The following is a 26,759-nucleotide window of genomic DNA, read 5'->3' on the forward strand; positions in this document are numbered from 1 at the left end:
TGGAAAACCTAACGTCGACACCGGACGTTAAAACTCGCAACATAGAGGGGCATAAGCAACTCGAGACTCTTACAGCTCCGTTAAGTTGGCGCAGAAGTCCTTCTGGCGTAGAACTATACATAAACCTTATATCTCTATATTAGTTACAAGTGATGACACGATACTCGATGTAGTTTGTCGCTTACAGTTTGACTTCCTCACTGCCAGCTTGGGGGTTAGACCACTTCCCCCATAAATGTATATATAGGCAAGCACGATACTAACGTTCTGTTGGTTCGTTGGGCGTAATCGATCGGTCTCGCTTTCCCTAAGGCTTTTCGAGCTCAAGAGCCGCAACGCTGCAGTAGTATATAGTAGTATCATTAGATGTTAACTTGGTAGTCGTCGTCGTGCACCATCAGTAGTGAAAATGTTAGCCGTTAAGGGGGGCTGAATGGGGTAGCTGAGCTGGAGCTATGAGCGTCAACAAGCAAGGCACCGACGAGGGGTGGCAAAACATCGATTACAGGTGAAATATATGGCGCTCGCGTGCGGCGGCTAGTGATAAATAGAATTTGGAATAGGACAGCAGAGTCAATGAATCGCATGTATCAAACGCAATATACACTCGCACGAACGCAAACTTGTACTATATACGTGCAAATAAAAGACGGGCGCATGCAGTTTAGAAAATGGTTTGTGCATTGGTTGGACGTAATCGATTGGTCTCTCCTTCCCTAAGGCTACTCGATCTCAAGAGTCCAAGTGCTGCGGTAGTATCTGGTAGCAGCATTAGATGTTAGCTTGCTAGTCGTCGTCGTCGTCGTCTATTAACAATAGTGAAGATGTGAGCCGTGAAGGGGGGCTGGATGGGGCAGCTGAGCTGGAACTATGGGCCGAGGGGTGGGAAAACGACGATTATAGCTGGAATATATGGCGCCCGCGTGCGGCGACTATCGATTATAACATTTGGAAATAGGACAGCAAATGTGGATGAATTCGAATGAATCGCATGTGTGCAACGTATATACATTCTTACAAATGCGAATTGTACTATATTGAAAATAAAATACAGACGCGCGCAGTTTAGAAAAAAACAAACTTCTTACGACGATTTTTGATGGATAATGGACACGATGTTGAGATTTGATCCAGGTATTTTTGGTTATTCCATTCTTACAGGTCGCTTATTTCTTTTAGCCGATTCATCATCTCTTCGCTAGGTTGTAGCAGGCTGCTGTCAGCTAAAAAAGTTCTAGAGTAGAGTCAGGAGCTGTTTATTTTGCGCTGATTACGATTTATGCGTATATACAACTGGGATGCTTTGGCGGACATCAAAATTAAGACAGCGTAATAGTCAAACGAGACAATGGTAACCACACCAATTATTTTTAAGCGTGTATAGGGTTAATACTAATTTTTTTTTATTATTCTAATTTTTCTAAAGAAGAAAAATCTTTATAGAGCATTAGACAGTCAGAAACAGGTGGGATAGCTTTGATTAGATACTGTGGCAGGACGACGGGTTTGCCTATTAAACTCTGGAACATTTAGCAGTATATGGCGCCCGCGTGAAATACTCTAAATTCGAAACCTAGTTTAGACATACGTCGTTTCGTTCTGCAAGGGACCAACCATCTGTCTGAAGCGATGCTTAGCAGCAGTATTGGTCATAAAACTTAACATATTCATGGGTAAGGCCATCGCTTAAGTTTATTTGCTTCGTAAATTTAGAAAAAAAACTTTAGCAAAGAAAGAGAGAGAGAGAGAGAGAGAGAGAAAGTTATTAAGGAACTTGAATAATAAAATATGAAATTATATTGGTGGGGCCGCCCTCGTCTCGTCGTTCCTTACACGAGTCTTTTGAACGTAATTATTATATATAACTTGTTAGGAACTTAGTATGGGCGTAGGTACTAAAGCGTAATAATAAGCTAAGTTCCGAAAGATTCAGTGTTCAAGGAACACCGTCTTTATTACTGTGCACCTTCGCCGCTAGTATTGTAGGTAAAAGCGATAGGTCATTCATACTAAGTACAAACAAGTTCATCTTCATTTATATCATGAGAAAGTCTATTAGTATTCAGTATTCAGCCCAAACTAAGTAGGCTAATATATAGAATTGTCTGAATTATATATATATATATATATATAAAGTACGCTCCCCAAACCCTGTCATCTACTGTAGCTTTTTGTAACTTTTTGTAAAACAAAAGATTTATGACACATTTAGGATTTTCCTCGTTCATTAAATGAATAACCCATTACTTTACCGTTTATTATTATTATTACGCAGGAATATATGTTTTCCTAAATTCGTTTTCTCGTCTATATATATCTCGTCTATAATATCAATACTCTATTTATCTTTATTTATTTAATAGCAGGATATTCCCAAATTCGAAATCAATTTTTTTAGGAAAGACAAGTGTGGCAAACTATAGGACTAGAACTATAGGACTCTACAGCATTGTTTTATAGACGTAGTTTCAGCGTCTATTTTCATCTAAAAACGGTATGCCAAATACCAATTAGAAAAATATGCGCAAGAGTTGCTAATTGAATTTAGAAATTGTGAGGGTATTTATGTGTAAAGCGGGACACTTGCTTTCCTTTAGTTCAATGACTATTTCATTGTAGTTAAATAACAAGGTTTAGTAGACTGGCATTAATTAAGCTTTATTCTTCGAATTTAAAATAAAAATAACTCAAAAACTTTTCATTTTCCCTTGGGAGGCTTAGGAGTATCTTACTTTTAACGTCGATTGCTAGATTCCAAATCAAATTTGATTGCAGTTGATAGAAAAAGAATGATCCGCTTGAAACTGATCTAAGTACAATTAATAAAAAGCTACTCTAATAAGCTTTAGTTGTGGAAGATTCGTTTTTCTTGCTTTTCTACAATTTTCGTTTCATCTTGCTGATATTCGAAAAGTAGTCGACTATTTAGATATTCTATCAAGTCATATCACAACAGAAGCTCCAGATAACGATATGGTTAACCGTTATACATAATTTAAAAAAATCCGTGCCATATGTATGGGGAAGTATCAAATACAATAATACAAAAGTTATGCCTTATTTTAAACGGTATCAACTTGTAGGTGGACGTAAAAAGTGTAATAATTCTTATCTGACTGACCGCACGCTCTCCTTGCATAAAAGTGGAACTTGGCAGAAATAACCTATGAATGTGCTTTCAGGACAATAGGAGTCGTACGATGTACGCCTAAGTAGTATACTTCCTCTGTGAGATACTGATCTTGCCAGGAGTTCTTTAACGGGTGGCAATGAGCGTCACGCTGTTGGTGCTCGCGCGACTACCGTTTACAACGAAGGCAATGATCCAAAGTTGACATGGTGATCTGACAAAGAGTCAGCTCATATGAAGTATTTCAAAAAACGTCTTTCCGGCCTCACAATCAGACCGACCACACCTTCCAATTCTGTATCCAAACGCAGAAAAATAGACGGACTCATATGTATCTAAAAAGCCGGCTGAAAAAAATATCTCCGTCCTTTACTCGAAATCATAGCCCCCGACAACGGGCATGAGAGGGAAAAACAGAGGGAGAACATGAGTTCGTACCAGAAGGATACGCAGAGTAAGCTAATGTCCAACTTTCTATTCGCTGGTTCCTTCCATATAACACCGGTAGTAGCGGCCACATCGTCTTTCAGCTGTCGTCGTCTTCTTCCTTCCTAATCCATATACCGGTTGTCGTAGGCTGTGAGCTCCTTTTACCTTCTATTCAGCAAGAATTGAGCTGGTACGGGTGCCGGTCTGGGCTCACTCGTCTCATGCCTCGGTGTGCTACACTGGTATCCACTCGACAGAGGTCCCTCGGGCTCGCATCACAGTCGCCTTCAGTCATAAGACGGCTGCCATGATAGCAAATCGGCGGAATGGGGGTTGAATCGGAACTGGGCCGCTCCGAAAGCTTGCTCTCAGACTGAAGAAGCAGAAGATCAAAAAACAGAGAGAAATAAAAACACAGCCAGGGTTGGTCGGAGACGGCTACTGCTGGTAATCTGGTGATGGCGGTGATGACGCTTTGTTGCAGTGGGCGGGGCATGGGGTCTGCGAGAGAGGAGTAGTTAAAGAGGGCATGTTGGGATAGAATACGGAGGCAGGAAGACGCACAGGACTGCAGTAGAACCGATTGAAGCAACGGCTGACCAAAAAAGGTTGTTGACGGTCGGAGGAATAGAAGTAGGCTGCACTGACCGGCTTAGATAGCCTTTAGAGCAGCAGCTCAGGGAGGCAAATAGCAACAACGTCATCATGGTCATACGACATCAAGCGACATGAAACCTCTGCTTCCGATGCCGCCGCTCCAGTTCAGAGAGTACATCTCCTAGTACTGATAGCTATAATGTGTGGCGACACCTGTCCCGGCACGGCGGTTCTGTCACTATATTGCAAAATGAGCATAGCGGTTCGGATGGAAGGTTGTTAGTCCGGCGTACGATTCCTCTATAACGAGCTGACATAGAACGGAAGTAACACCGAAACAGCTACGCCGCTATTCAGCTGCTCTATACGCCGAAGTTCAGGACGAGCATCAAGGCGACAGCGAATGTAGCCGGGACGCCTACTTCTACTACCCGTTTCGTTGGCCTTGCTTCTGCTGCCTCTTTCATGATAATAATAATAACCATGATCATCGTCATCGTTATCATTATTGTTGTCTTTTTTCTGGCGAACAACAGTAACAGCAATGACAGCAGCGTCGAGAGCAAAGTACTCTACGTAGTGCTCAGGTTAGTTACGTTCCCGCGATCTCATTCAGCCGGTTTCCCTCCTCTCCTTCAGTGTTCAGCCCTCTTTCTCTGTGTCGACTGCTGTATTCTGCGCCCTCGCTCAGGATCAAATCCCTTCCTTAAAATATCTCTCTCCTGTTTGTGTTCCCCTTTCCCTTGTCCTCGAGTTTCGTTCGCTCCCGTTCGTCTCCGTGAGCCTCCCTGCCTCTTTCGGCTCCAGCGGCTCCTGCATCCTTCCCCGTTTGCAAACGAGTCCCCTCGCTCGATCGCTTCGAGCCTATCGCTTCCCAGTGCAGCGCCGCAAATTCGTCGCAGATGCTTTTCCGCGCGTGCAGCTGTACAAGCTGCCCGCCATTTCTTTGCCGCATGTTGCAGCTTGTGTCTAAGAGCTACTGCTGCCGGCGAAACAGTCTACTCGGCATAGATAATCTGTTATAGTTAACGGTATATTGCTCGATGAGGCTGCCCGCAAAAAAACGGGCTCACTACGGCCACCACTGCGATGAATCGCGACTGCGTCTTCCACAGCTGCGGTCACCGCTGTTGTCGCTATCGCCGTAACCGGGTCGATAGCAGAGCCATCAGCGCCAAGAGGAACTGCACCACCCGAGACTGGTTCGACGTTTCTGGGTCAAGGCCACGTCCAAAAGCAGACCACTGAGTACTGGCTAATACTGAATAGCTCTAGCAAAGCCATGGGCTAAAGGCTAAAGTCCTTTTTCGCTCATTTTTGCTGCCGACGTTGACGCGGGGGGAGAGGCTGTACTTGGGAGTAATGAATGCAAAGGTGGCCGCCTTCAGCATGAACAACTTCCCGAAAGATAAGGGGATGTAGTTTAAGCGTTTTTCCATCGAACGCACACGTATATAGTACACACAGTGACACCCCTAGACAAGTCCTAGGCATCAAAAACCTTCATACTTTCTTTGTTGTCGTTGTTTGTCGTTGTTGTTGTTGTTATTGCCGCCGGTGCCGTTGCTAACGGCGGACCCGTGACTTCTGATCTGGAGAGTGAGCTAGCAATTCCAGCCAGCCAAATATCCTTCTCTACTTACGATTAGCCAAGAAGAACACAGACTTTTCCCTTGTTGACTAGTTCGCTGAACAAACTGTCTTGAAGGCACGGAATAGCCGGGGTACGGGCAGTAGGATGGACGGAGAATAAGATGGCAACTTGGGTAAAATATGATAATTGGGGTTTGATAAAGCAATCGGTAACGTTAAGACCTTGTGAACTTCTAAAGCAAAGAATATAAGCATAGACAGAGCGCAAGAAAAAGGGTCGAGGGGACCAAGAATAAAAGGATGGTTGACAAAGCCAAGGCAAACGAGGCCGAGCTAGGCTTACCGGTAGAGTTGGTCATTCACCAATAAAGTTGAAGTATCTCTCAGCGATGTGGCGGCGCCCTACTAAGATTCACTGTACTACAGTAGACCACAACTAGGAATATGGTACGTTCATTACTGCTACCTCTGCTGGTAAAGGCCAACTTAGCTCATTGATGGCGAGTAGAAACGTAAGTGCCAATCTTTGAGAGTAAGACAAAAGTTTAATTTATTCCAAAAACCTAGACGCAACAAGATAATGAAAGTAGAGGAGTGGAATGAAAAAAGTAGTAAGACAGCAGCTATAGTGTAACAAACGAAATGACATCTAAATTGGCGACGCCAACGGCTCAACGCCGGCGAACGCGCTTAAAAGTATACTTGTGCACGAAGGAAAACGAACAAATGGAGAGTCTCGAAGAAAAACACAAAGAAGTGTCAATGATCTTAAGAATGTTACCGTCGTACCCTTCGTCGACTTCTTTGCGCAAACGCGTCTCGTCCAGGGTTCAGGTCAAAGAAAACGGGTGGTCCATCAAGGAGCGCCTAGCAACGACGTCGGCCGTCACTTTAGTTCCAACTGGCCCTCAGATTTCCAGTCCTAGATGTCTATGAACAATACGTGAGTTGGAGAATAGGACCAACGAGTGAATGATTGGTCTTTCTCGATTTTTCGCTGTTGAGCGAGAAAAAACAGCTTCTGTTGTCTTTCTTTTACAATAGCTGGAAAAAATAACAGAGGTTGGTACTGTAAATTACTTGTCAATAATTTGGCTCAACAAGATTTACTCTGGACGACGTTGCGAACGACAACACCAGTTAATAACCAACGAAAACCCAGATCAGGTAAGTTGCAGATAGCCCAGTTGTATCAATACAGAAGCTTTCAGAATGTTTGAGCTTATTATTATGTGCTGTTGGTCACATGTTCAACAATAGCATTTACAACATCGATTTAGTATCTGATATGTATTGCAGCGGGTTTCCATGCGCGCTTTCTTGAAGTGTCATTGGGTTTGAATATTAATTATTACTTACGAATTTACTTGTTTTAATCGGGGGCGCATAGAAAGTGTATAGGTGGCTGCGTGACTTTAGTGAGCGGAAGGTGGTAACGAATTGCCTCAGTTCACATCAAATATCTCTTCGCTATTTCCCCACGTCAGGCCGCTGAGTTTCCCCAGTCTTTCAGTCTTTATGCGCGGGGCTTTGACTAGAAGACACAGTTTTGTCTTGCTGCTACTGTACAGCTGGCCTGGCTAGTGGTGCCCCCCTCCCCCTAGAACAAGGTTTCCCATCATTATCACATCTTCCGCTGTCCCTCGATGACTTTCTCGTTCTGCAGCGTGGCTGCTATTATAATCTCTCTACCTCAATAGTCACACAGACAACGGTTACGCGCCACCCACCGAATATAAACATGTAAACAAATACAGACGCTAGCGTTTCCGGTGTCCAGCAGCATAAAGCGTCTGACAGCAGAAACGCATAGAACGAATGTCGTTGTTAAAACTGGTAACTTTTTTGACACCAGATGGAGCTTACCTGGCGCGACGAAGTAGAAGTCATGGCAGAATAAAATGTCTCTGCTCCAGACACTGTTGCTTCTAGACTGTAAAGACATCTCCAGTTTCTGCGTGTGATTATTGCCGTACAAGGCGCAGAAGGACATGAGTGCTTATATGATACTTTAAGTGAGTTTCCTTTGACTTCGCTCGATGCGACTCGCTTTGTGGGACTTGTTGCGATAGTACGCTTCTGAGAGCTCTTGGGTATTCCGAATTAATTCAGCTTTGTTGGTCTGTGATGCTGGCGTATTCGCTTCATAATATAGCATGTTAGGTAAATATAGACTAATATTTGCTTCAGCTGAATGACTACTTGTTTTTAATTAGCATGCTTCATAGGTATTATTTCGTATGTGACATTATGCTGACACATAGGGCTTTGGTCACTCATCTGTTCATGGTCGATGGTCAAATATGTTTACAAACTTGCGAGAAATAAATCAACAAACAGGAAAAACTTTAGACCGCCATTTGTACACGATCCCCTATCAGATAGTGTAGCATCTTAAGTAAGGTTCATGAATATGAGACTACCACTTAGCCGATTTCTCCAATGACGACAAATCAAGGCCTTACCTGATATGGTGATAAAATAATCTGCGGTAATATATAATAATAAAAACGGTTAATTAGAATAATTAAATCAAACAGAATTGCATAATTTTAATCTATAGATGAACACCTCCTACTATCCAAAAATGGTCGGAATAAAGCCTAGTTCTTCCCAGTTGTCACATAACTTTTGTCATCAATGAATATTACGCACAGTCTACATTACACGTACTGTGTGTTTGCAATAAATATAAGAAGACTTATGAGGTGCCGTTTATCGTAGCAGGCATACGTTTATCGATCATTCCTGCTCATACTATCATTTGTTTTCCATTTGTAAAGTAAAAACGCTTTCCATGGCAAAGAAATACTAGTCTTCGCAGTATGAAGGTAACTTATTTGCCAGTCTAATGTCCTGGACAAATCCCTTTCCTCGAGAATTAGAAACTTGTTTGGTTACTCCAAATCGATAATCCGCGGTGTCGCTAGTCGCTATGGGGCTTTGGAAGAATCCAAGAAGGATTCCCATGCAGCAAAGTGGAAGATCTATATTTACGATTTGGTTGAAAGGGTTTGAAAACTCATAGGGGTGGCGGATAGAATCAGGTCTCATGAGTCTAGAAGCTTGCAAAAAGGAGTGGTTGTTTCAAGGGCTTAGGTCCTATCGCCGATCGAGTTAGCCAGGTAAATCATATATATTAATTTATTTTGGTATCATATATAATAATTTATCAGATTTTTGAGCCTTCGGACCTTTAAGATTTTTAGTCTACTCTCAGACCAAAATTTAATCCGATAGATTTCTCTGCGTCTGAAGTGCTTGAATCAGACCTAAACGAGTCTACATCTATATGGTTTTATTCATTATTTTACTATTAAAAAGAAGTTAGTAATTTTCCTATTCAGAACTTATGACATGGAAGTCCTATTGAAAAAGAATGTTTGAAAATGGCTTGTAGGTAAATTAGGCCCCTAGCTGAAGCATAGTAGAAATATTATGAGTGCCAGTCATACTAAATAACGTGCTTTGCCGAAAGCATGCCCCTGGTATTCAATCGGTAGAATTCAACCGATAAACAAATGACATTCGTTCTCCTCTAGTTCACCCCCCAGTTCGCACATCTGTATTTAAGCCTTCTTACAGTTCTTAGGTCGTCATTACTATCTGTTTCATCTTGCTTTAGCAAACTAGCGGCTCATTTTCGCCAAATGCTATTCCATCTTACATCCTAGGCGAATTTGCACATGACCGAAGATCCAGGATGAAGATACAGTGATCAGCTATAGCGTTGCACTTAAACAACTAGCTCAGACGACACTTTCACAAATGTGAAGGGCTTTTGCTTGATGTCGCTGCTATTGCTGGTGTTGCGTTAAGAAACTGTACATACGCGTCGACCTAGAAAAGGCGCAACCATACTCCTTTCGTCAGGTGCTTTCAGCTGGCTGGCTGGCTGGCTGGCCGGACTCGGTTGCTTGCCCATAGAAGAAAAAAACTGCGAATCAAGCTAATGTCGAAATACGGATACTGAAGGATGGACAAACAGCTTATGGAGCGGAGCATTTAGCGTCCAAGTTCAAAGCCTGCTGACTCACTGTGCGATGCGCAACGTAATAAGGGAACAACTAGGTACACGTGTACCATAAAGGTACACTATTGAGCTGTATGAAAAACCAGTCGTAACACCTGAAAAGATGAGCTTCACAAGTGCATACTTAGCAGTAACCTACGTCTTGAAAGTTTTTGCTAAGTTTATTTTTTGGCCGGTCTCATTTTCACCTGCTTCGCTCGTACAATATTTTTCTCGTGTTTGATTTGTTATTGTAGTAAGTAGCTGGTTATCGCACAGCAGAACGAACACCAGGAGTGGCCTCTGACTGAATTTCCCATCTGAGACAATCAGCATTTACGCACATCTCTATCTACAATATATTTTGAAAAGTAGTAGATGGTTTCGCTTTATGAATCTACTATGATACTTTGCATAGTGAGCTTCAACTAGAAGTTCGATATACATTGGTTAAAACCTGCCACTCGAACCTACTTATGTTGCTCTGATTTTTAGGATAGGTCTCTCGTTTTCGTACTTTTTCGTGCACCTTCAGCACGTATAGTTATAGTGCACGAATCAGATAAGTAGCTCATTTGTAAATTACCGTGCTATTTATGAGACTCTTTTCCAATTTTTACAGTTATCATGGATCGTAATTGCCATTCCTCTTAAATCGTCTGCCGTGACGTTTCTCTCTATAAAGGCGAGTGCGTTTTAACTGCGCACCACAGACAATTAAGTGACTCCGGTCGAGATATGGCCACCAGACCGGTTTTTCCTAAAGGGACGTAATAGTATAGGTCTCGTCTCTGGATGGAATTAGCCATTCTCTATGTAGCCAAGTTCGTCCGTTAGACTGTATCTAAACAAATATGGATATTTCTTCATTTTATTTTTTTCGTTTGCTAAAAGTGTCATCTCTAACGGTCGTTTTTCCTCAACATAACCATCGTCCACCGCGATTACAGTTTCAGTTCTAAACCTAAACTACCAAGTAGTTATTTTAAAAATACCTTTTTAATAACAGCTAGCCGTGTATCGAACAAGATTGGTAGCTGTATACTCGTTAAAGTTCTACGTTCAAAAAACTCCCGCGAAATTTTAAGCTGACAATAGATCAAAAGTCCTAAAAATGCAAAGGCTTACAACGGCAGAGCGTAAACCAAAGCAAAAAGCGTTAAGACGATCAACTGTTGCAACCATTGAGACCACCGAATTGACAGCCGATATTCTGTTGCTTAGAATAGCTTTTAAATGCTGTATCATCAACCTAGATGTACCGACTTTTTTGACGAATTTGCATGGTTGTTCCCAACTATCAAATCCAGATCCAGTTTAGAATCTTTTGGTTGGCCTTCTGAAGTTTTTCCTCAGATTTTATCAGAAGCCGCATGAAAATGTGCCAACAATGTAAAAAGCCGACTTCAGGCAAGATGGAAAGCTTTTAGTTCTGGTAGGATGATGCAGCGCGGAAAGATCGGATAATAGTTGATTTTTGTTTTTCTCGGAAAGAGAGCTGGCTTTCTAGGTTCTAAAGTCTAAATCTATCGAAACAATGTCCCACACTGTATTGTTTACACGCCACGTCAGTATATCGTTTCTCGTCAGCTGTCATACACTAGGGCAATGAAAGATGCGTATTGATGTTCTACGATTCAACGGCAATTCGGACCCAATGAGAAATGATTACAACAACAGAAAGTTAGCAACCTGCTGAATATCAACAATTAACTAACGTTCTAAACAAGAACAAACAACCTAACACCTCTGCATAGTAGTATTCAGACCTTCCATACACTCTCTGTTGGCTGTACCATTGTAGGAGTTGGCTACGGCACACAGCTCCTCTACATGAGGGGACACTAAATATGGTCTCCTCGTCCCCGAATTAGTTCACAGCTCGGACGTCTTACGCATACTCAAGTTCAGTTAGTACTCCTGCGAATCGCCTCTCGACTCCCGATGTCTAGTGTTTGATCATCACTTGGCTGAGGATTGTCATGGCCAAGATTTAGCCAGACAACGGATAAGGTGCGATTATACACTGTGTACGACACGAGCTATATTGTGTGATTATACAGTCGAATGGCGCTCGATCAAGGATTAATACTCGACTGGTTTGACTAGCTTGATGGAGACACGAAGACCTTGTTGGCGTGTCAGCGAGCGAGAAGCCGGTCGTTGGTCGGACATGTAGGCGAATCGGCCCTTTACTGTCCACTTGTCTGAATGTCGCCATAATCGATTATATAAATAAAGAGTTGGCTAGAAAAGAGACAGCTTTTACTTCGGCCAGTGTCAGAAGAATGATTACAACTGATTATGTGCCGAAGGTGACGAACGTTGTTGCGAATTATCTGTTGATTAGTTAGGCTGTCATAGCTTTAGAAGCTTTTTATTGGTCACACCCTAACTTGCCATTTATGAAGAAGCCATTCTTCAAAACATCTAAAGATAACGGGGCTTGTCATATGCCTGTTTATTTCCCCAATCGATCGATATTGTTGCAGTCTGTTGATACAGACTAACTTTCTTATAGGCTTACAACCTCTTCGTAACTGGTGTAACCTAAATATGTCTTCGATCGGAACACTAGCTAGAATCCTGAAGTTTTATGAGACGTCCTTTTTTTGCACAGCCACCTCTACTAGTTTACACTGATAACGTCATAGAGTCAATAGTTTCTTAAACATAATGATTTAGTTCATTTGTTCGTAACAACTCACTACCTTGCAGAGTCGTCTATCTTTGAATCCTTCTTTCTTGGGCTAGTCGCCTTAACAAATATGTTTATTATTCGACTAAATTTTGAATTCACTATATTAAAAATGCAAGCTTTGAAAAAAGCAATCATCTATGGTTGCGGGCACTTCTGTCGCTGGATGAGTCCTTAAGTCCTGACTAGGTCGTGGGCGATGTAGCCTTTTAATCTACCAACGCAATGTTACGCTACCGAGGAGAAACGTTACAGTTCGTGTAGATACATGTGAGTAGGATACATGGAACAGCGTCTAGGAATTTTACAAACCTTTCCAGATTCGACCTATCCTCGTCCCCTTCCCTGCCAACGCTTTCGTTACGATTACTTCACCCACTTTCTACATCCACTATGAACGTGGTGTGGCCGGGAAGACCGTCATAAGGAACTGAGGTAACCATGAACAGACGCATAAGTAGCATGCTGGAGTGAATACTAACGTGGGATGGAAAAAAGGACAGAAGAAAAACCAAAAAGGAATAGACGCCAACGTGGGACGAACGCTGCTTAGCGAGTACAAAGCGCTCTTCTTGAGTTTTATCGAAGGCCGGAAGTAGCGCATCTCTGTTGTAGAATTCCTGTCCGTAAGGCCCAAGAGAAGATTGGATGTTACTGCTATTGCTATCGCTGATGCCGCGAGTCAAGTGGAAATCTTCAATTCGGTTGATCACAAATGAAGCGGTAACTGCGTGACTTGTCGGTACCACAGTCATTGTAGGAGTGCCAGATGAGACTACGTTAGCCCATTACACGGACTGTTTCTGTGAGAAGAATGTGGCAGCTCATATTAATTTAAGTTATCTACTGAGAAATAGAAAAACCCGAGCTGTACTCATATAAAATACAGGATGGCATAGAATTAGCCAAGGGAATGAAGACGTCTACGAGAGAGACAGAAAACGAACGCCCACAAGTCCATGAGATACGTATTATAATAATTTTTTCAGTGAAAGCGAGTTTGGACGAGTTTCGGAATATATCCGTCAACACGGTCCCACAATGCTGGAAATAGGTTTCCTACGGAGGATACCTGTCAAGGAGAAGCAGTTTGGTGCCCTTCAAGTTCTAATCCAATTCGGTTCAAGGAACACCCAAAAATATACTTTTATTTTCTATATATATATATTTGCACCATAAGCGTTGAGCAAACAATACATTAAGCTCGCCCCTGTGATGGGTAGCGTGTTTGCCTGTTAAACTTGCGAGATACGTGATAGGTTCGAACCCGAGCTTGTATACACTTCATTTCGCGCTGATGAAGTGTTCGACTACTGTACATAACTTGAATCTCTAACTACTTAGTAAGTTAAGCTCGAGGAATGAACTCAGCTCGTTTTATGCTTTAGCGGCTGCGCGAACGTTTCGCATGCGCCTCACAGGTTATCACAAGTGTCGAGTAAAATGTGACGAACTACGTTTACAGGTCATTTTCAAGGAATGGATTCTGACCGAGACAGACACGTGTAGTTTTGCGCTATCTATATACGTGACAGGTTACAAGTTACAATAAGCTACATTTGAAATATGTGACTCGAACTTGGTGGCGCCGCAATCGCTGAGCAGCGGTAACCGCTGTTCTCGAGATTTCGCTGTTCCCTCTTGTCTTCAGTGTACGCTAGACCTACTGTGCTGACATCGAGTCAAGTCGCATGCTCTTTCCATTGGTACGTGATCTGTTCTGGTCCACTGTAGACTCAGACGATCCCAGAGGCTTCCATCACACGCTGTCGCTCCGCCCGACTTCATGTACTGCTCCATATATAACTGTTCTTGTTTCTCACATGCTTAGATTTTCGTAACGAGTAGCCGCAGTTTTGTACACGTACACAAATGGGGGCATAAGAGAGTTGCAGTGAGCAGGTGGAGTCGACGGGCTCCCTCCAAGGAACCAGACCTCAGCGCCGTTGTAGTTCTAAGCATGCAGAAACGCTTCGGAGACGAAAAAAAGGGAGTCATCCTGAGACCGATGTATTTTTGTACTCGTTCTATTTTTTCTCGACTGTTTCTGATCCTGCGACGGGATGTGGAAATTCCGAATGTAAAGACAAACTCTACGAGCCCTACTCAGGCTAAGCGGACTCGAACTTAAGGACACGAAACTTTATGATCGGAGTTGCAATGGGTTGATTTTCTTCAGATAAGTACAGCGGATTCAACTGCAAGATAGATGCGACGGCTATCAAAGTGGATTGCTGGCGTTGGCTCAGCGAAGCAAGCAACCGGATAGTACTGATATTAGTTTAGTTATGCCCAGATAGAGCGAATCCCATGATGTGGATCTTAAAGGCGCACGTGCTCGGCCTAGGCCCCTTACATTCGACTAGGCGTGAGCCTCCCTAGAGGACTGTCCCCCTTCTGCCACACACACCTTTCCCTTTGAAATGTAAGTATGCGACACACACAAAAAAAAAGTGATTCGGCTCGATATAGTGCATTGACAAAGGCAATGGAACCCAACTCGTTATACGCCACACGGTCGAGAATTTCTGTCGCAACAAACCGATTCGCTGAACTTGACGGCATTTTCAGATGAAGAGAGGAAGGATACGCTCTACGGAGTTTGTTAAAGTCGAGACAGGTAGACATGCGTGAGAAAACGCATTTTCTCCCGCATGTCTACCTGAAAGAAAGGACTAACTCCCTCGTTCGTCCTGAACGAAACGGGGAAAGCTGAGACAGCCGAATCACATCTCACAGACTGCGATAGATACTATACCAGCAGGAACTTTAGTCACATCTGGAGAGTACCACAAATCATTTGACAAATATCAAGACGACTTGCTTATTAGGAAGAGGAACTAAAATTTTCAGAAGACTATATAGGGGCAATAGGTGAAAGACCCTTTTCCTCCCTTACCTTTTTCTTTATTTTTTCGATGAGCAGATGGAGTCGATCGGCTTTCTGCAAGTATCCAGACCTAAAGATGCATCTTTTGCATATTTCCTTCGGTTACTCGTGCTTTTTACGTATACCTCCCTCGATTCTATGGTTCTTCTTTAGCTCCGCTTTGAAAACAGGGTAGGAACTGCTGCCTTTGCTAGCAGGTCCAAGTGCCGAACGCATTCAGATGTACATACTTCAATGATTATAGCAGGCAGGCAAAACGCAGCGGAATAGTTGTCGAACTGTTAAATCTTTCGTTCGCATGAACGGGCGAGTCTCTCGCGAGACGTTCATAAAAACGATAAGGTCGCAACTGATTGTGAATTTGAAACGGCCAAGGTTGTGGGAAATGCGCCAGGGACCCGCATTAGTGAATTGAGAAACACGCATCTTATTAAAAAAGTGAGTGGTAAAATTGTCCTGACAGTTTTAGCCCTGGACGGCAGCGGCATCGAAAATCGAGGCTAATTACTAATTTATCTTTGTATAAAACTGTATTTCATCCTTTACAGCAACTCGAAATTTATCAAGTGCTCTCTTGAGTTCTTCATCATTCTATGTCACGCTTCTACTGTTTTGCCTTCTTCTCACCTAGTTATTCTAGTCGGTGCGTTTCCGCTTGCCTCTTGAGCACCTACTTAGGGAGCCAATTCCTTTCGGAACAGTTCTATCCCAGCGTAGCCCAGTTGTGCTGCCGTTACGCGAATCGCCTCTGTTCTGTTGTTTCGAAGCAACGTCACCTGGGAATTGCCAACAAAGTGTACGTATTTGCCATGACGCTTGGCGTGTTTTTGAGGCTTGGGCAAGCCACGCCTCGTTGGGCACCCTGGGGCTAGAAGACAGCGGTGCGCGCAGAGTAGTTATTTTTCTGATAGGGTCGAGGTGATCGTCCGCCTGTTCCACTCGCATCTGTGGCAACTTTTACTTCGGGTGGTACTTTGACTGCCGTTTGTCAGCTGCTACTACATATTTGTTCATCCTTCCCCCACAAAGATTCGAAGGGAATAAAATTGGCTGAGATCATTTGGAAGAAGTTAAAAGGAAAATGGGTGGCAGACCGCAACGCCGCGGGCTCACCGTGCTTCTGTATGTATGCACGCATGTGCGCTTGCGTCCGAGCGTGTCTCAGGTCAGCTATCGATATCGGTTGGGCAGGAGTTAAACCGATTCCACCCGGACGGATGGATCAGTTAAGCCACGTATCTAACGCACGCATGCTACTACTACTGCTTCGTGCATTGATGCTAACGATGCTAATCATAATAAGGACGATGAGGGCGGAGCAATGGGGGAGAAAGGGGGGAGGCAGCAAACGGCGGATAACAGAAGCGCGTAAGTAGAAGGTCTGGGGTTGGAAAAACATCCGTTGAGAGGAGGCAGACCGCTGTCGGTGCCACTGCGGCTGTCGCCAACCTTGTAGGCAGCTGGCCTCAAAGTGACGTCGAAGGCACTAGCGGGCCATGTACTATGATCCCTGCCAAACACTGAAATTCGGTTGACCTCCGCATTGCAAAGACACTGAGTCCTACGTACCAGAGCCGGTCCTAGATAAGCAAAAACTTGGAACCAATGTGCATTGCTGAGTTGGATGCGCATATAGAGAGTAAATAAAGACATTCAGACACAAGTAGTTTACAAGCTCTCAATCAAAAAGGGTTTCTTAATGCAATGGACGGTGGCAAGGCCGGAAGGCGAGTTCAAGCTCGGGTCTCGCATTCTGCTGGCACAGGACGAAGGGTGAGACATGTGTTGTCATGTGCTATAGTGATTTGATAGATTTAGAGTGGGGTTATTAATTTATGGTGTGGGATACCATTTTGTCTATCTGCCAAATTAAGCTAAATTCCAACGGAGCAGTGACCACAGCAGTGGTCCTGACATCGAGCAGGCCGACCAGGTCCACAAGTTTGGCTGCTGCCAGCTTCTGTCTTGAACTCGAGCGTTCAGACAAAACCAACAACAGTCACACAGGCTATACATCGGCACCTTCGCACCCATGGCTGCTGTTGCTTTCTCTAACGCTTAAATATACGACACCCTAACATATTCGACGATCGACAGCGCTCGGTGGCTGGTCGAAAGGTTCGGCTGCGGTGAGAACTATGAAAGTGGTTACAAGGTTAACTAAAATGGGACAAACACAAAAAGGACTGAGACGGTAACTAGATGGAGGTTGTGGGGCAAGAAATGAATGAACGTTGCCGAAAGACCATTGAGACATAAAAGTACTGGTGTTGCTGTTTTCCACTGCAAGAACAGCTTTGTTATGTGAAAAGGACCTTCAGAAAGGCGCAAACAGCATGGCGGCTAGAGGGCAAAAGGAGTTGGCGCGGATGACGAATTATGAAGGGATCCCGCGAAGAACCGCTCGCATTAAAGTGAGAGGAAGGAGAAAAAATTTAAAAAATAGGGCGCGCTACAAAGAATGTTTTCTCCATCACTAGCAGCATCGCTACAGAAGCTAAAAGAAATCGAGCTTCCAAAGAGAACAGACGACGACCAACGGCAACCGAGCTGGACCGGCCATGGGCAGGCTACGAATGGGAATAAACCAGCTGGTTAAACCTATGCGAGTTGTTTGCAACATTGATTTCAAAGTGGACGCCGGCTCGGAGATTTTCGTAGACGGAAAATGAGAGTAGACGAATGATATAGGGCAGGTTTCCCAGACGACACAGCAATCACCATCTGAGCAGAAAGCGTCACCGAACGAAGCCGGCCAAAAGAACGAGGCAGTGCGAGGTGGCAACGGAGAAGGGCGTCTGGATAGATGAAGGACTTTTTTTTACTTCGTCTTTTCCCTTCTGCCTCCGAGTAAAGAATCAAGGAAAGACAGTGTTCGCACCGGCGCTAACAACGGCAATGTTTGGCAGCGGGGGCTGCGACATCGTTCATCTTCCAAGAGCGTCAACACCAGTAGGTTCTCTGAATCAGCAGCGGGTCGTTTGCCTGTGTCTTTATAGGGTTGGCACATTTCCACTGGCCAGACAGTAAAGAGCCTCAGGCACTCATCGCTTCCAATCGCACTGAAGGCTTACCAACGCGTCAGCTTTGACGCGTGTCTTAGGTTACGTTACTTCGTTACGTCACAAAAGTGCGGAGGTTGGAGAGGAAAATGATATCAAGTTAGAATAGGCAGCGATCAGAATTTGGTTCGTGAGGTTCATAATTCAAATCAGTACGCCTATATTAGACGACGTGTCAGCTAACGAAGGTACGTACAAGCGTAGGCAAATCACGGATCATAGATATAGCGGATCTTTTATTTATGTGGAACATAGATTTTGGGATTATTTGTATCTTGACAAACATGAACCTCCGTTTAAGTGTGGTGCTTGCTGATATCGGTCGTATCGTCCGTGCGATATGATTTTTCGTAGGTTTAAAACAACAGATAAATTAACGGTACTAGTTGACGAAAAAGTATTGACTAGTAGCAGTTCTGCAATGACATATCTCATGCAATGGGAGCAGTGTCGGGTGGGCGCAGGCCACGTTTGAGAGCCGAGATAAGATGATTGCCTATTACTTTCATCTAGCGTAGAGTACCACAAACAACTTGGTTATATTCTACAATTCTTTCTAATAAATAAAAGCCACAAAAGTTTGTCTAGGCGTATGACGAGAATTAGCGTTGATTATGATAGAGATGTTATTGGAAAGAACGACCCAAGGATGGTTCGATGGCTTTTGTCCTGTAAATTTCAACTTCGAAATAATCGATCATTTACAGGAGAAACTGATATCAGGGTATGGCGCAAGGTGATAACGTCAGTGATTGCCAGATTCAACATTCATTACTAACAGATTCTAAACCACTAGAAGAAGGCCGGCTATTTGGATACTGAACATATTGAAGCGAGATAATTTGCTCGATCGTTTTTGGATCTGCCGTGACCAACTCGAGTAGCTTTCCCGCTGTTAATAACAGGTGATGAGCGATCGATAACGTACGGCGGTAATGTAGAAATAACAAAAAGAATGTGTTCTACCATCGGTGCCAAAAGCAGGATTGACGCCAAATAACATGATGCTATGTGTTTAGTGGATTTGGAAAGGAATCATGCGTTATGAGTTTCTGTTACCTTCAGATTTCTACTATCTACAGTTAATAGCGAACTACTGAAAAATCGACCGGAGCTTGTGAACAGAAAACGCGTCGTCCTCCGCCGTAACAATGCCCATACTAGATATGTCTTGAACTATTGAACAAAAGTCGCGAGAAGTTGGATAGGAAATTTTATCCACCGTATAATTAATTGAATAAAAATCATCGATCAAAATGGCTGCATATAAAGTTTGGTAATACTATAATAAAAAAAGGTAATGCTTCCAATTTTCGAACTCTTTCGACGACCGAATATCAATGATAAAACATGACAGATGATCTGAAAGTGAGTGGAGATCATCGAGTGACTTCAACGACGAGAAGCTGCTTGCTAGATAATATTTGCTGAATACCTTCTAAACGTTAAGGTAGTTATATGCAGCGAGGCAAATCTAGTGTGTATGTCCAATTATCTGTTTCATATCGCTGGGTTCGTAAATTTTACCTGGAAACGGTGGCCTTATCACTTTAACCTCTGACATTTTCCACGATAGTAATAGTTACCTCAAAAGGTCTTAAGCATTATATAGTTTGTTGAGCCCATCTTCATCCAGGACGAAATGAAGTTCTATGGTGGAAGAAATATTTTTTGTGTAGCTTGTGTTCATACAGAAAAATCTTCGATGCAGCCATTTGATCAGATGAAGCAAAGAAGTTGAGTAAGTACCTAAAGTTCTTAAGAACTTTAGGTACTTACTCAACGTGAAGTTCAGATCTAATTCTGTCAGAAACTATCGGGATCCAATGGCACTGCTAATCATCAAGCAATTAAATAGCGGGTGATGGGCATGCTCAACATAATCACGTTGGCCAATGATATTTTGAAAACTAATATATTTTTCAACACTATTTTGTTTAGATATATATATAGATGGACTTTTAAACATTCTGGAATAACCAAGGCCCACTTTCATCACTACAATTATGCAAATAGCGTCTTAATTAGGCTTCAATATTGCATCCCTTAAATAGATTACGGGTAAATTCCGCTGTAGAATTTCAGTTTGCCTACCGCTATTTTTTAAATTTTTTTTCCCTCTATAGGACGCTTCGATGGTTCTGGGTTGCTCTGTTCTGTTTCGTTTTTCGAGTGTTGCCTGGAAAAAGCGCATGGGTTGCTAAATTCTGTTCAATTTCAGTGTTGGAAGGTTTGCTTACGACCTACAGTTGTACTCAAGGTAACTGTGGACGCTCAAACTTACGTTGTTTGGGCTTACTGTAACTTGTACCCGAGTCGTCATATGACCTGTGCACGTTACACGGGAGTTCCTTGAGGTTGTAGGACCGGCAAGGCCATCCAGTATTGATAATAAGCACGACAAGCCTTTGCTCTACTTCAGCAGGTTAACAAAGGGCGAATTAGGGTTTGCTAACAAATGTTCTTAATGGGCCACACGGCCAATCCTCGTCATCATCAAGGGGCAATAATTTGTTTTTGTAAGTTGGTCGACTAACACCGATCGTTACTAAAGTTACCACACGAGCGCTGCCAACTGATGATATGCTGTTCGGCATTCAACAGTTATCGCCTTAATAGTAGAAACAGCAAAAGTAACCATAAGCATAGGCGAATGTAAAAGCTGTTTGGGAATCTAGCGACTGAAGCACACGCGTGGAAGCGGATTAGGTTTTAAAACAGCTATTTACTGACAGACACTTGGCAAGTAATGCCTGAAGGCAATGGCATAAGATGGCCCAATCATCAACTTAAGTTATAATCATAATCATAACTGTCTGATTTTTTGTCCGTGCCCGAAGCTTTTCTACTCTTAATGATCGCTTTATGTTTTTCATTTCATAATTTCTTTATATATGGATTTCGTGGTACAATCCTTTTGTCACTTCCATATAATGCTTTATCTAACATCTTGCGTACGCTAAATATTGCCAACATGCATAGACTGAATCATCCACCATTGGTAACGCCAAAAGTAAACCTGATCTGCTTAAAATTCACAGCCTAGGCCTAGCAACAGCACCAGGTAAGCATATAGTGAGATTATTATAGATGTTTGCAGTAATAGTTAGGTAGAAGTTAATTTTATGCCCTCTTTTCCACTATTATTACTATTAAGTTATGAAACAATATTCTTAATTGTTGCCTTTTTCCTCACTCATGCCTCGTCTGTTGCTATCCGTCTTTGTTTTTCCTTCTCTGAAGTCGGAAAGTATTGTTGACAATTCATCTGATGCACAACGGCGGCTACGCTAGTTGCATTTGTACTATATCGACATGTTTACTCGATTGCTTATGTTAGGACTGTAGTACTATCGTAAATGGGCGTTTCAATCAGACTTTCATCAGATCAGCCTCAAAGGTGCCTTTCCCAACCTCAATGCTTCAAAACGAGAAGATAATTCCGACGTTTGACTCTCGTGGGAAAATGATGTGTGGCGATACTTGCTCCCCGATCCAAATCCAAAACAAATAGAATCGATGACGGAAATTCTCGGAATACAACAAATAGCTGCAGTCATTTATGAATTCATTTGTTGCTTCTTAAGGATGTCCAAGCAGTCTTCGAGTACCGTACATGACAGGGTTTGGATGGCGGATTTCCGCCCTCGAGCTAGGTCGTTGTGCAGGTAATATAATAACTCGATAGGACAGTCATATTTGGGTTAAGATTGTAAACCGTAAGAGCGGTAGAAAGTAACAAATAGAAGTAATGGACAGCAAAATATGGACTAGGCATAATTAGGATAGAATAGGGTCATTTTATAAACTCTGCTCATCATTCCTAACATTAATCTGTATTAAGTTCAGTGTTTAAGCTGGCAAAATGATTTTGTACCTATTCGCACACCATTTAGAGTAGCCACTGTTGAGGGTAATGTACGTTTGTCCGCAAACGTTACTGACTTTAAAGGCTCACTCGATCCAAGTTAAACAGCTTTGTTCTCTCTTCTCAAATCTTTACTCCACTCTACAGTGTTCACCCTTGTTTTTGTATGTGCGTGTGCGTGTGCGTGTGTGATTAAAAAGGGTTTATTAGAAACATAACTAGTAGCAAACCCCTTAAAACAGCGCATAGTATCAATTAAGAAATCGACCCCCCACCCAATATCCGCTTGGCGTCTCCTGTTAAGAATGTTATATTGGGCAGTAATATTTACGTCATTATGTATTGGCTATAGTGTAACAGAAAGTAATTTTTATATTTCGAGATCTTTTCGAGCGGCACGCGACGAAAGATGAACAATATAATCTTGACACGCTTCTTTTCTATCAACTGGTCGTACATATCTTTTTGTTTCTACTAACTGTCTGCGTTATATCGATAAACAGCGTACGCCCGCCTACTGACCGCACTTCTTATTCCCTTACGTGGCCGGCTCGGTGTTATCGTACGATATCTAACATAAGAACGAACTGTGTTTGTTTGGATCGGAGGGATAGTTGCGGTATTTTTGTGTTTAGTAATTAGCAGGACAAATAGCTCTGGGGACAGGAATAGAGGTATTGCTTCGGTGTTTTCTTATCTACCAACGTGACATGGGACCACTTCAAGGATGAAAGAGAATGCTGCGGAGTCCTCTGGGTTTCGGATATCGTTAAGAGGATATGTATCATTTATCCGACTATCACGACTTCCATTATATCTACGCTATGTTAATGTTCAAATGCTTTTCATCTCCGAAGCAGTAACTTGCACCATCAGCCAGGAAAGCGAGAAACCATTAGCAAAAAATGTACGACGACAGAGAATCAACAGCCGTATCAGCTGCACCTAGCCGCTGCCTTGTTCTTTTTGGAGAACGTAAAACAGACCCCAATGAAATATGCCTTGTGGGCATAAGTCAATCACGTGGTTCGTTACGTTGCTGACAGCCGACCGACCGACCGACCGACCGACCGGCCGGCCGGCCGGCCGGCCGGAACCACTCCTATCATTGGTATTGATGATTTGGGTAGACTTTAGAAATAACGTAATCGTTCTCGAGTGATAACAATTGTATTGGAACTATGGACGTAAATAGGGCTCACAGTTTTTGAATGCGATCAATGCTAACTGCTTCGATCAGCAGTGATCGCATAAGGCCTACTGCATTGTTGAGTCGTGCTATGCTCGCTGCTGTCGAACAGCAATTCATGATCTGTATATAACCATTTAGGGACACTTAAGCTTTTTCAGTTATTTTTTTTAAATAACACAAGTGTTATATTTCTTCGTTTCCTCTTCCTTCTCCGTAAACGTCGATAGTTTTCGCCAATCTGACATGTGACCCTCTACAAACGTTACCTGTTCTATTCAGAACTTCCAACACGGCTTCGTTAACTCTACCTGGAATAAACTGCAGGCCTTGTCCAACTTGTCAGCGGCATACATTCGTGCGAATGGTAAACACTGCGTAGTTATTCACGAAAGCTTACGACAAGCAAAGCTCCCTGGCCAAATCCATACGACTTCTATTTTAGCCTTTAAGAAACACTCAGCACGCTTGAACGTTAGTCAGCTCGTTGCCAAATAAATAGTTCTCTACAACCAAAACACAGTGACGGCCACGTTAAACGTTATAGATCTAATACTGGATATTTACGACAGAAATTCGATGTTAGCGCCCATTCGAGCCTCGCTCACTTCTCAATCTAACAATTGCAACAGAATCAAAAATGAGCATCTGTAGTAGAGGCATTTGGCCTATAAGCTTTTCCCTTCAATTCATGCCCGCGGTAGGTACTCACTAGGTAATCAGCTAGTAACATTATCCCCGGGGTCCCGTGTGTTTTTCTGTTACTACCATTGAGACTTCGCTCCTGGATCAACAAACAGCCAGTTTCCAGACAAAATGTGTTTGGCATCAAGATCCTAGCTCCACAACGCCACCTGCCTCTACGGTTGCTCCTTTAATTAAAAGGCTGACTGAAAATTTTAACGACAGTATTAGTAGTAACGTTGGAGACTGAGACAGGACCGACGCGCGCGATCAACCAATGCAACCGTCCCGGTCACTCCCAACAGCGTCAGCGTCAATACGTAGACCTGTCATATCGAATCAGCAAGGCACCTGCTCATTGTCGTTTCTGTATTCTGACTTCTGGGAGCAAGAGAAGCAATATATTAGAGCATGGGCACAGGTAGATATTTCTTCTGATCTAACTGTTCTGATTCTTATTCGCTTAACGTCAGTTGATCTGTACAAATTCTTAATAATACTGATATCAATAGTTAGGTGGCGATAATAGAGGTGGAGCACAAAGCTGTGTCTGTATATGCGTCTGTACCTGTCGGTAAACTTCCTCATGATGGCGTTGAATTTCTGGGAGAACACTCCACGGCTGATATCGTATGGCAAAAATGAGTGTCGGCGTCCATCGTAGCGTTTCCTGCAGACTCCGTAGCTTGAGGTTGTACTGGCTATCGCTGCTGTCTCGATGCTTCTTTTCCCGACGAGTCATGTCACCAACGAGCAATTTTGGCGATTCAAAGAACGGCGACGATGTCGGCGATGAGTCTGATGGACGTAGAATCGATCGGCATACCCATTTGCTCGTGTTAACTGGCGACGCTAGTAGACCGTCTATGATAGAGCTCGTGCTGCACGTTACACGAAAGTTTACTGCCCGAGTTAGATCGATTAGTGGAGTGTAACTGCGCTAAGAAAATCCACGGTACGACAAAGCGGGTCTTCGGACGCAATAGCTGCTGCAGCAACTCCATAGAACACGACAGTCTGGCGATGATAATCATACCGTACCTTTGATTGAAGCACTACGTCCAACCTATATCAACAGTAAAATCCACAACTCACGCCAATACCGTAGTAGACACAAATATCCTAATGTTTCAGTATGAAAATGTCCAAGAATTGAGTTGTACCCTCGTGAACCACTGCTGCACTGACATATCACAATTTGGAACAATTCTTCACAACTTCAGACGTCGACTCATCAGACACTGCGTGCCTGTGTGCGTGATGCATGTCGCGAGCTCGCACACAAATTCAACTTTAACGTAATGTTGACGCCTTCTAATCGACGAATGTAGTTGTTACGTTGTCTGTCATTTTCCTTTATTTTCCGTTCAACGACGCCAACTAACTATGCAGTCTCATTTTCGTTCTTCTTTCATTGACCCACGAAGAAAGCTTGCTGCTACCGCTTAATGCTAACAAACGCCATTCAGCGTCCATCTCTGGACACCCATTTCCAAGAAACGAATCAATAGCGATGCACAACAAATTGCTAGTTAGCAGAAGTAGTAGTTACTACGAGTAGCATCACCGTTACTATTAATAACATTTGCGGCCAGGTAGGTAATGCTGCTTCTAGTCAGCTATCCGTGTAGCTCTGTGAGTAGGATTCAGTAGCTCCCATAACCGCTGTTTTTACCTATGGTCGTCGTATCGTCTCCGTCTACCCAGCGACTACCGTTTCATAAGGGACGACGGCTCGAGCACTAGCGCACAAGCCAAGGATCAAGTACGCAGACAGCAACAAGCCTGTCACTCCAAGTAGGAACTCGCAGGCCGTCGAACATTGGGTTCAATCAGACTCGACGATACTAGATTCGGGCCAGCGTACTTTCATCAACACGCTTATGGTTCGCTTTGGCGATGGCCAACTACCGGATTAACAGTAGCGTAGTATACAAGCAAGATAGCAGCCGACAAGCTGGAGAGAACGCAGGCGGAAAGCGAGCAGTAACGGTACGGGCCAACTGAGCCACAGGCGTTAACTGGCGGCTCTCGACCTTCCTCGCTGTTCTTATTCCGAGAGCGGCTGGGCCGCTGCTGGCGACTCTTGCCAGTGCCGCAGACGCCACTAGCATTACTATAATCGTTTCCACAGCTTCCATGATCAAGACGACAAACGACGTCGTTCTTGATAGTGATGATAATGGTGATTATGATGACGCTCTGCTCCTCCCCTTCCTCCTCAAGCACTCGCAATTCGCTCACGTCAACGTCGAGCGCATGCTAACAACGTCGCGACGATCTATTTCCTGCGAGAGCGCTCTCCACCGTGGCACACGACTTCTGCTAAAGCACAGATCTGCATATATATACACACGTATATGTGTGTATATATATACACATGTTTATTTGTGTATATATATGTATGTATGTATGTATGCATATAGGATCGTAATGGCAGGGACATAGGCAGGCAACTTTACAAGACGGTAGCGGTCTCACGAAAGGAACCGATAAAAGGCATCGATCCACAACCGCTAAGGCGTTCTAGCACCAGTCAGCGGGCCAGGCACCTAGCGAGCAAGTGAATGAATGAGCGTTGTGCTTCCTGTGCCCCGTTATCGAACG

General features: G+C 43.3%; 1 protein-coding gene across 3 annotated transcripts in view; it reads right to left on the reverse strand.

Moving 5' to 3' along the window:
• The window catches only part of Dhit (regulator of G protein signaling double hit), a 71,442-nt gene extending 44,903 nt beyond the window's left edge, over positions 1-26,539 (reverse strand). For 2 of the 3 annotated variants that reach the window (XM_022791341.2, XM_086981496.1), the window contains exon 1: positions 24,721-26,539. In XM_022791341.2, coding sequence (XP_022647076.1) covers positions 24,721-24,894 — 174 coding nt within the window. In that variant the 5' untranslated portion in view covers positions 24,895-26,539. The remainder of the gene's footprint in view (positions 1-24,720) is intronic. The other variant, XM_086981497.1, reaches the window with a different exon arrangement.
• Between the last annotated feature and the right edge of the window lie 220 nt (positions 26,540-26,759).

Source organism: Varroa destructor, unplaced genomic scaffold (assembly GCF_002443255.2).
Source record: "Varroa destructor unplaced genomic scaffold, Vdes_3.0 BEIS01000002.1, whole genome shotgun sequence".
NCBI classification, from domain to species: domain Eukaryota; kingdom Metazoa; phylum Arthropoda; class Arachnida; order Mesostigmata; family Varroidae; genus Varroa; species Varroa destructor.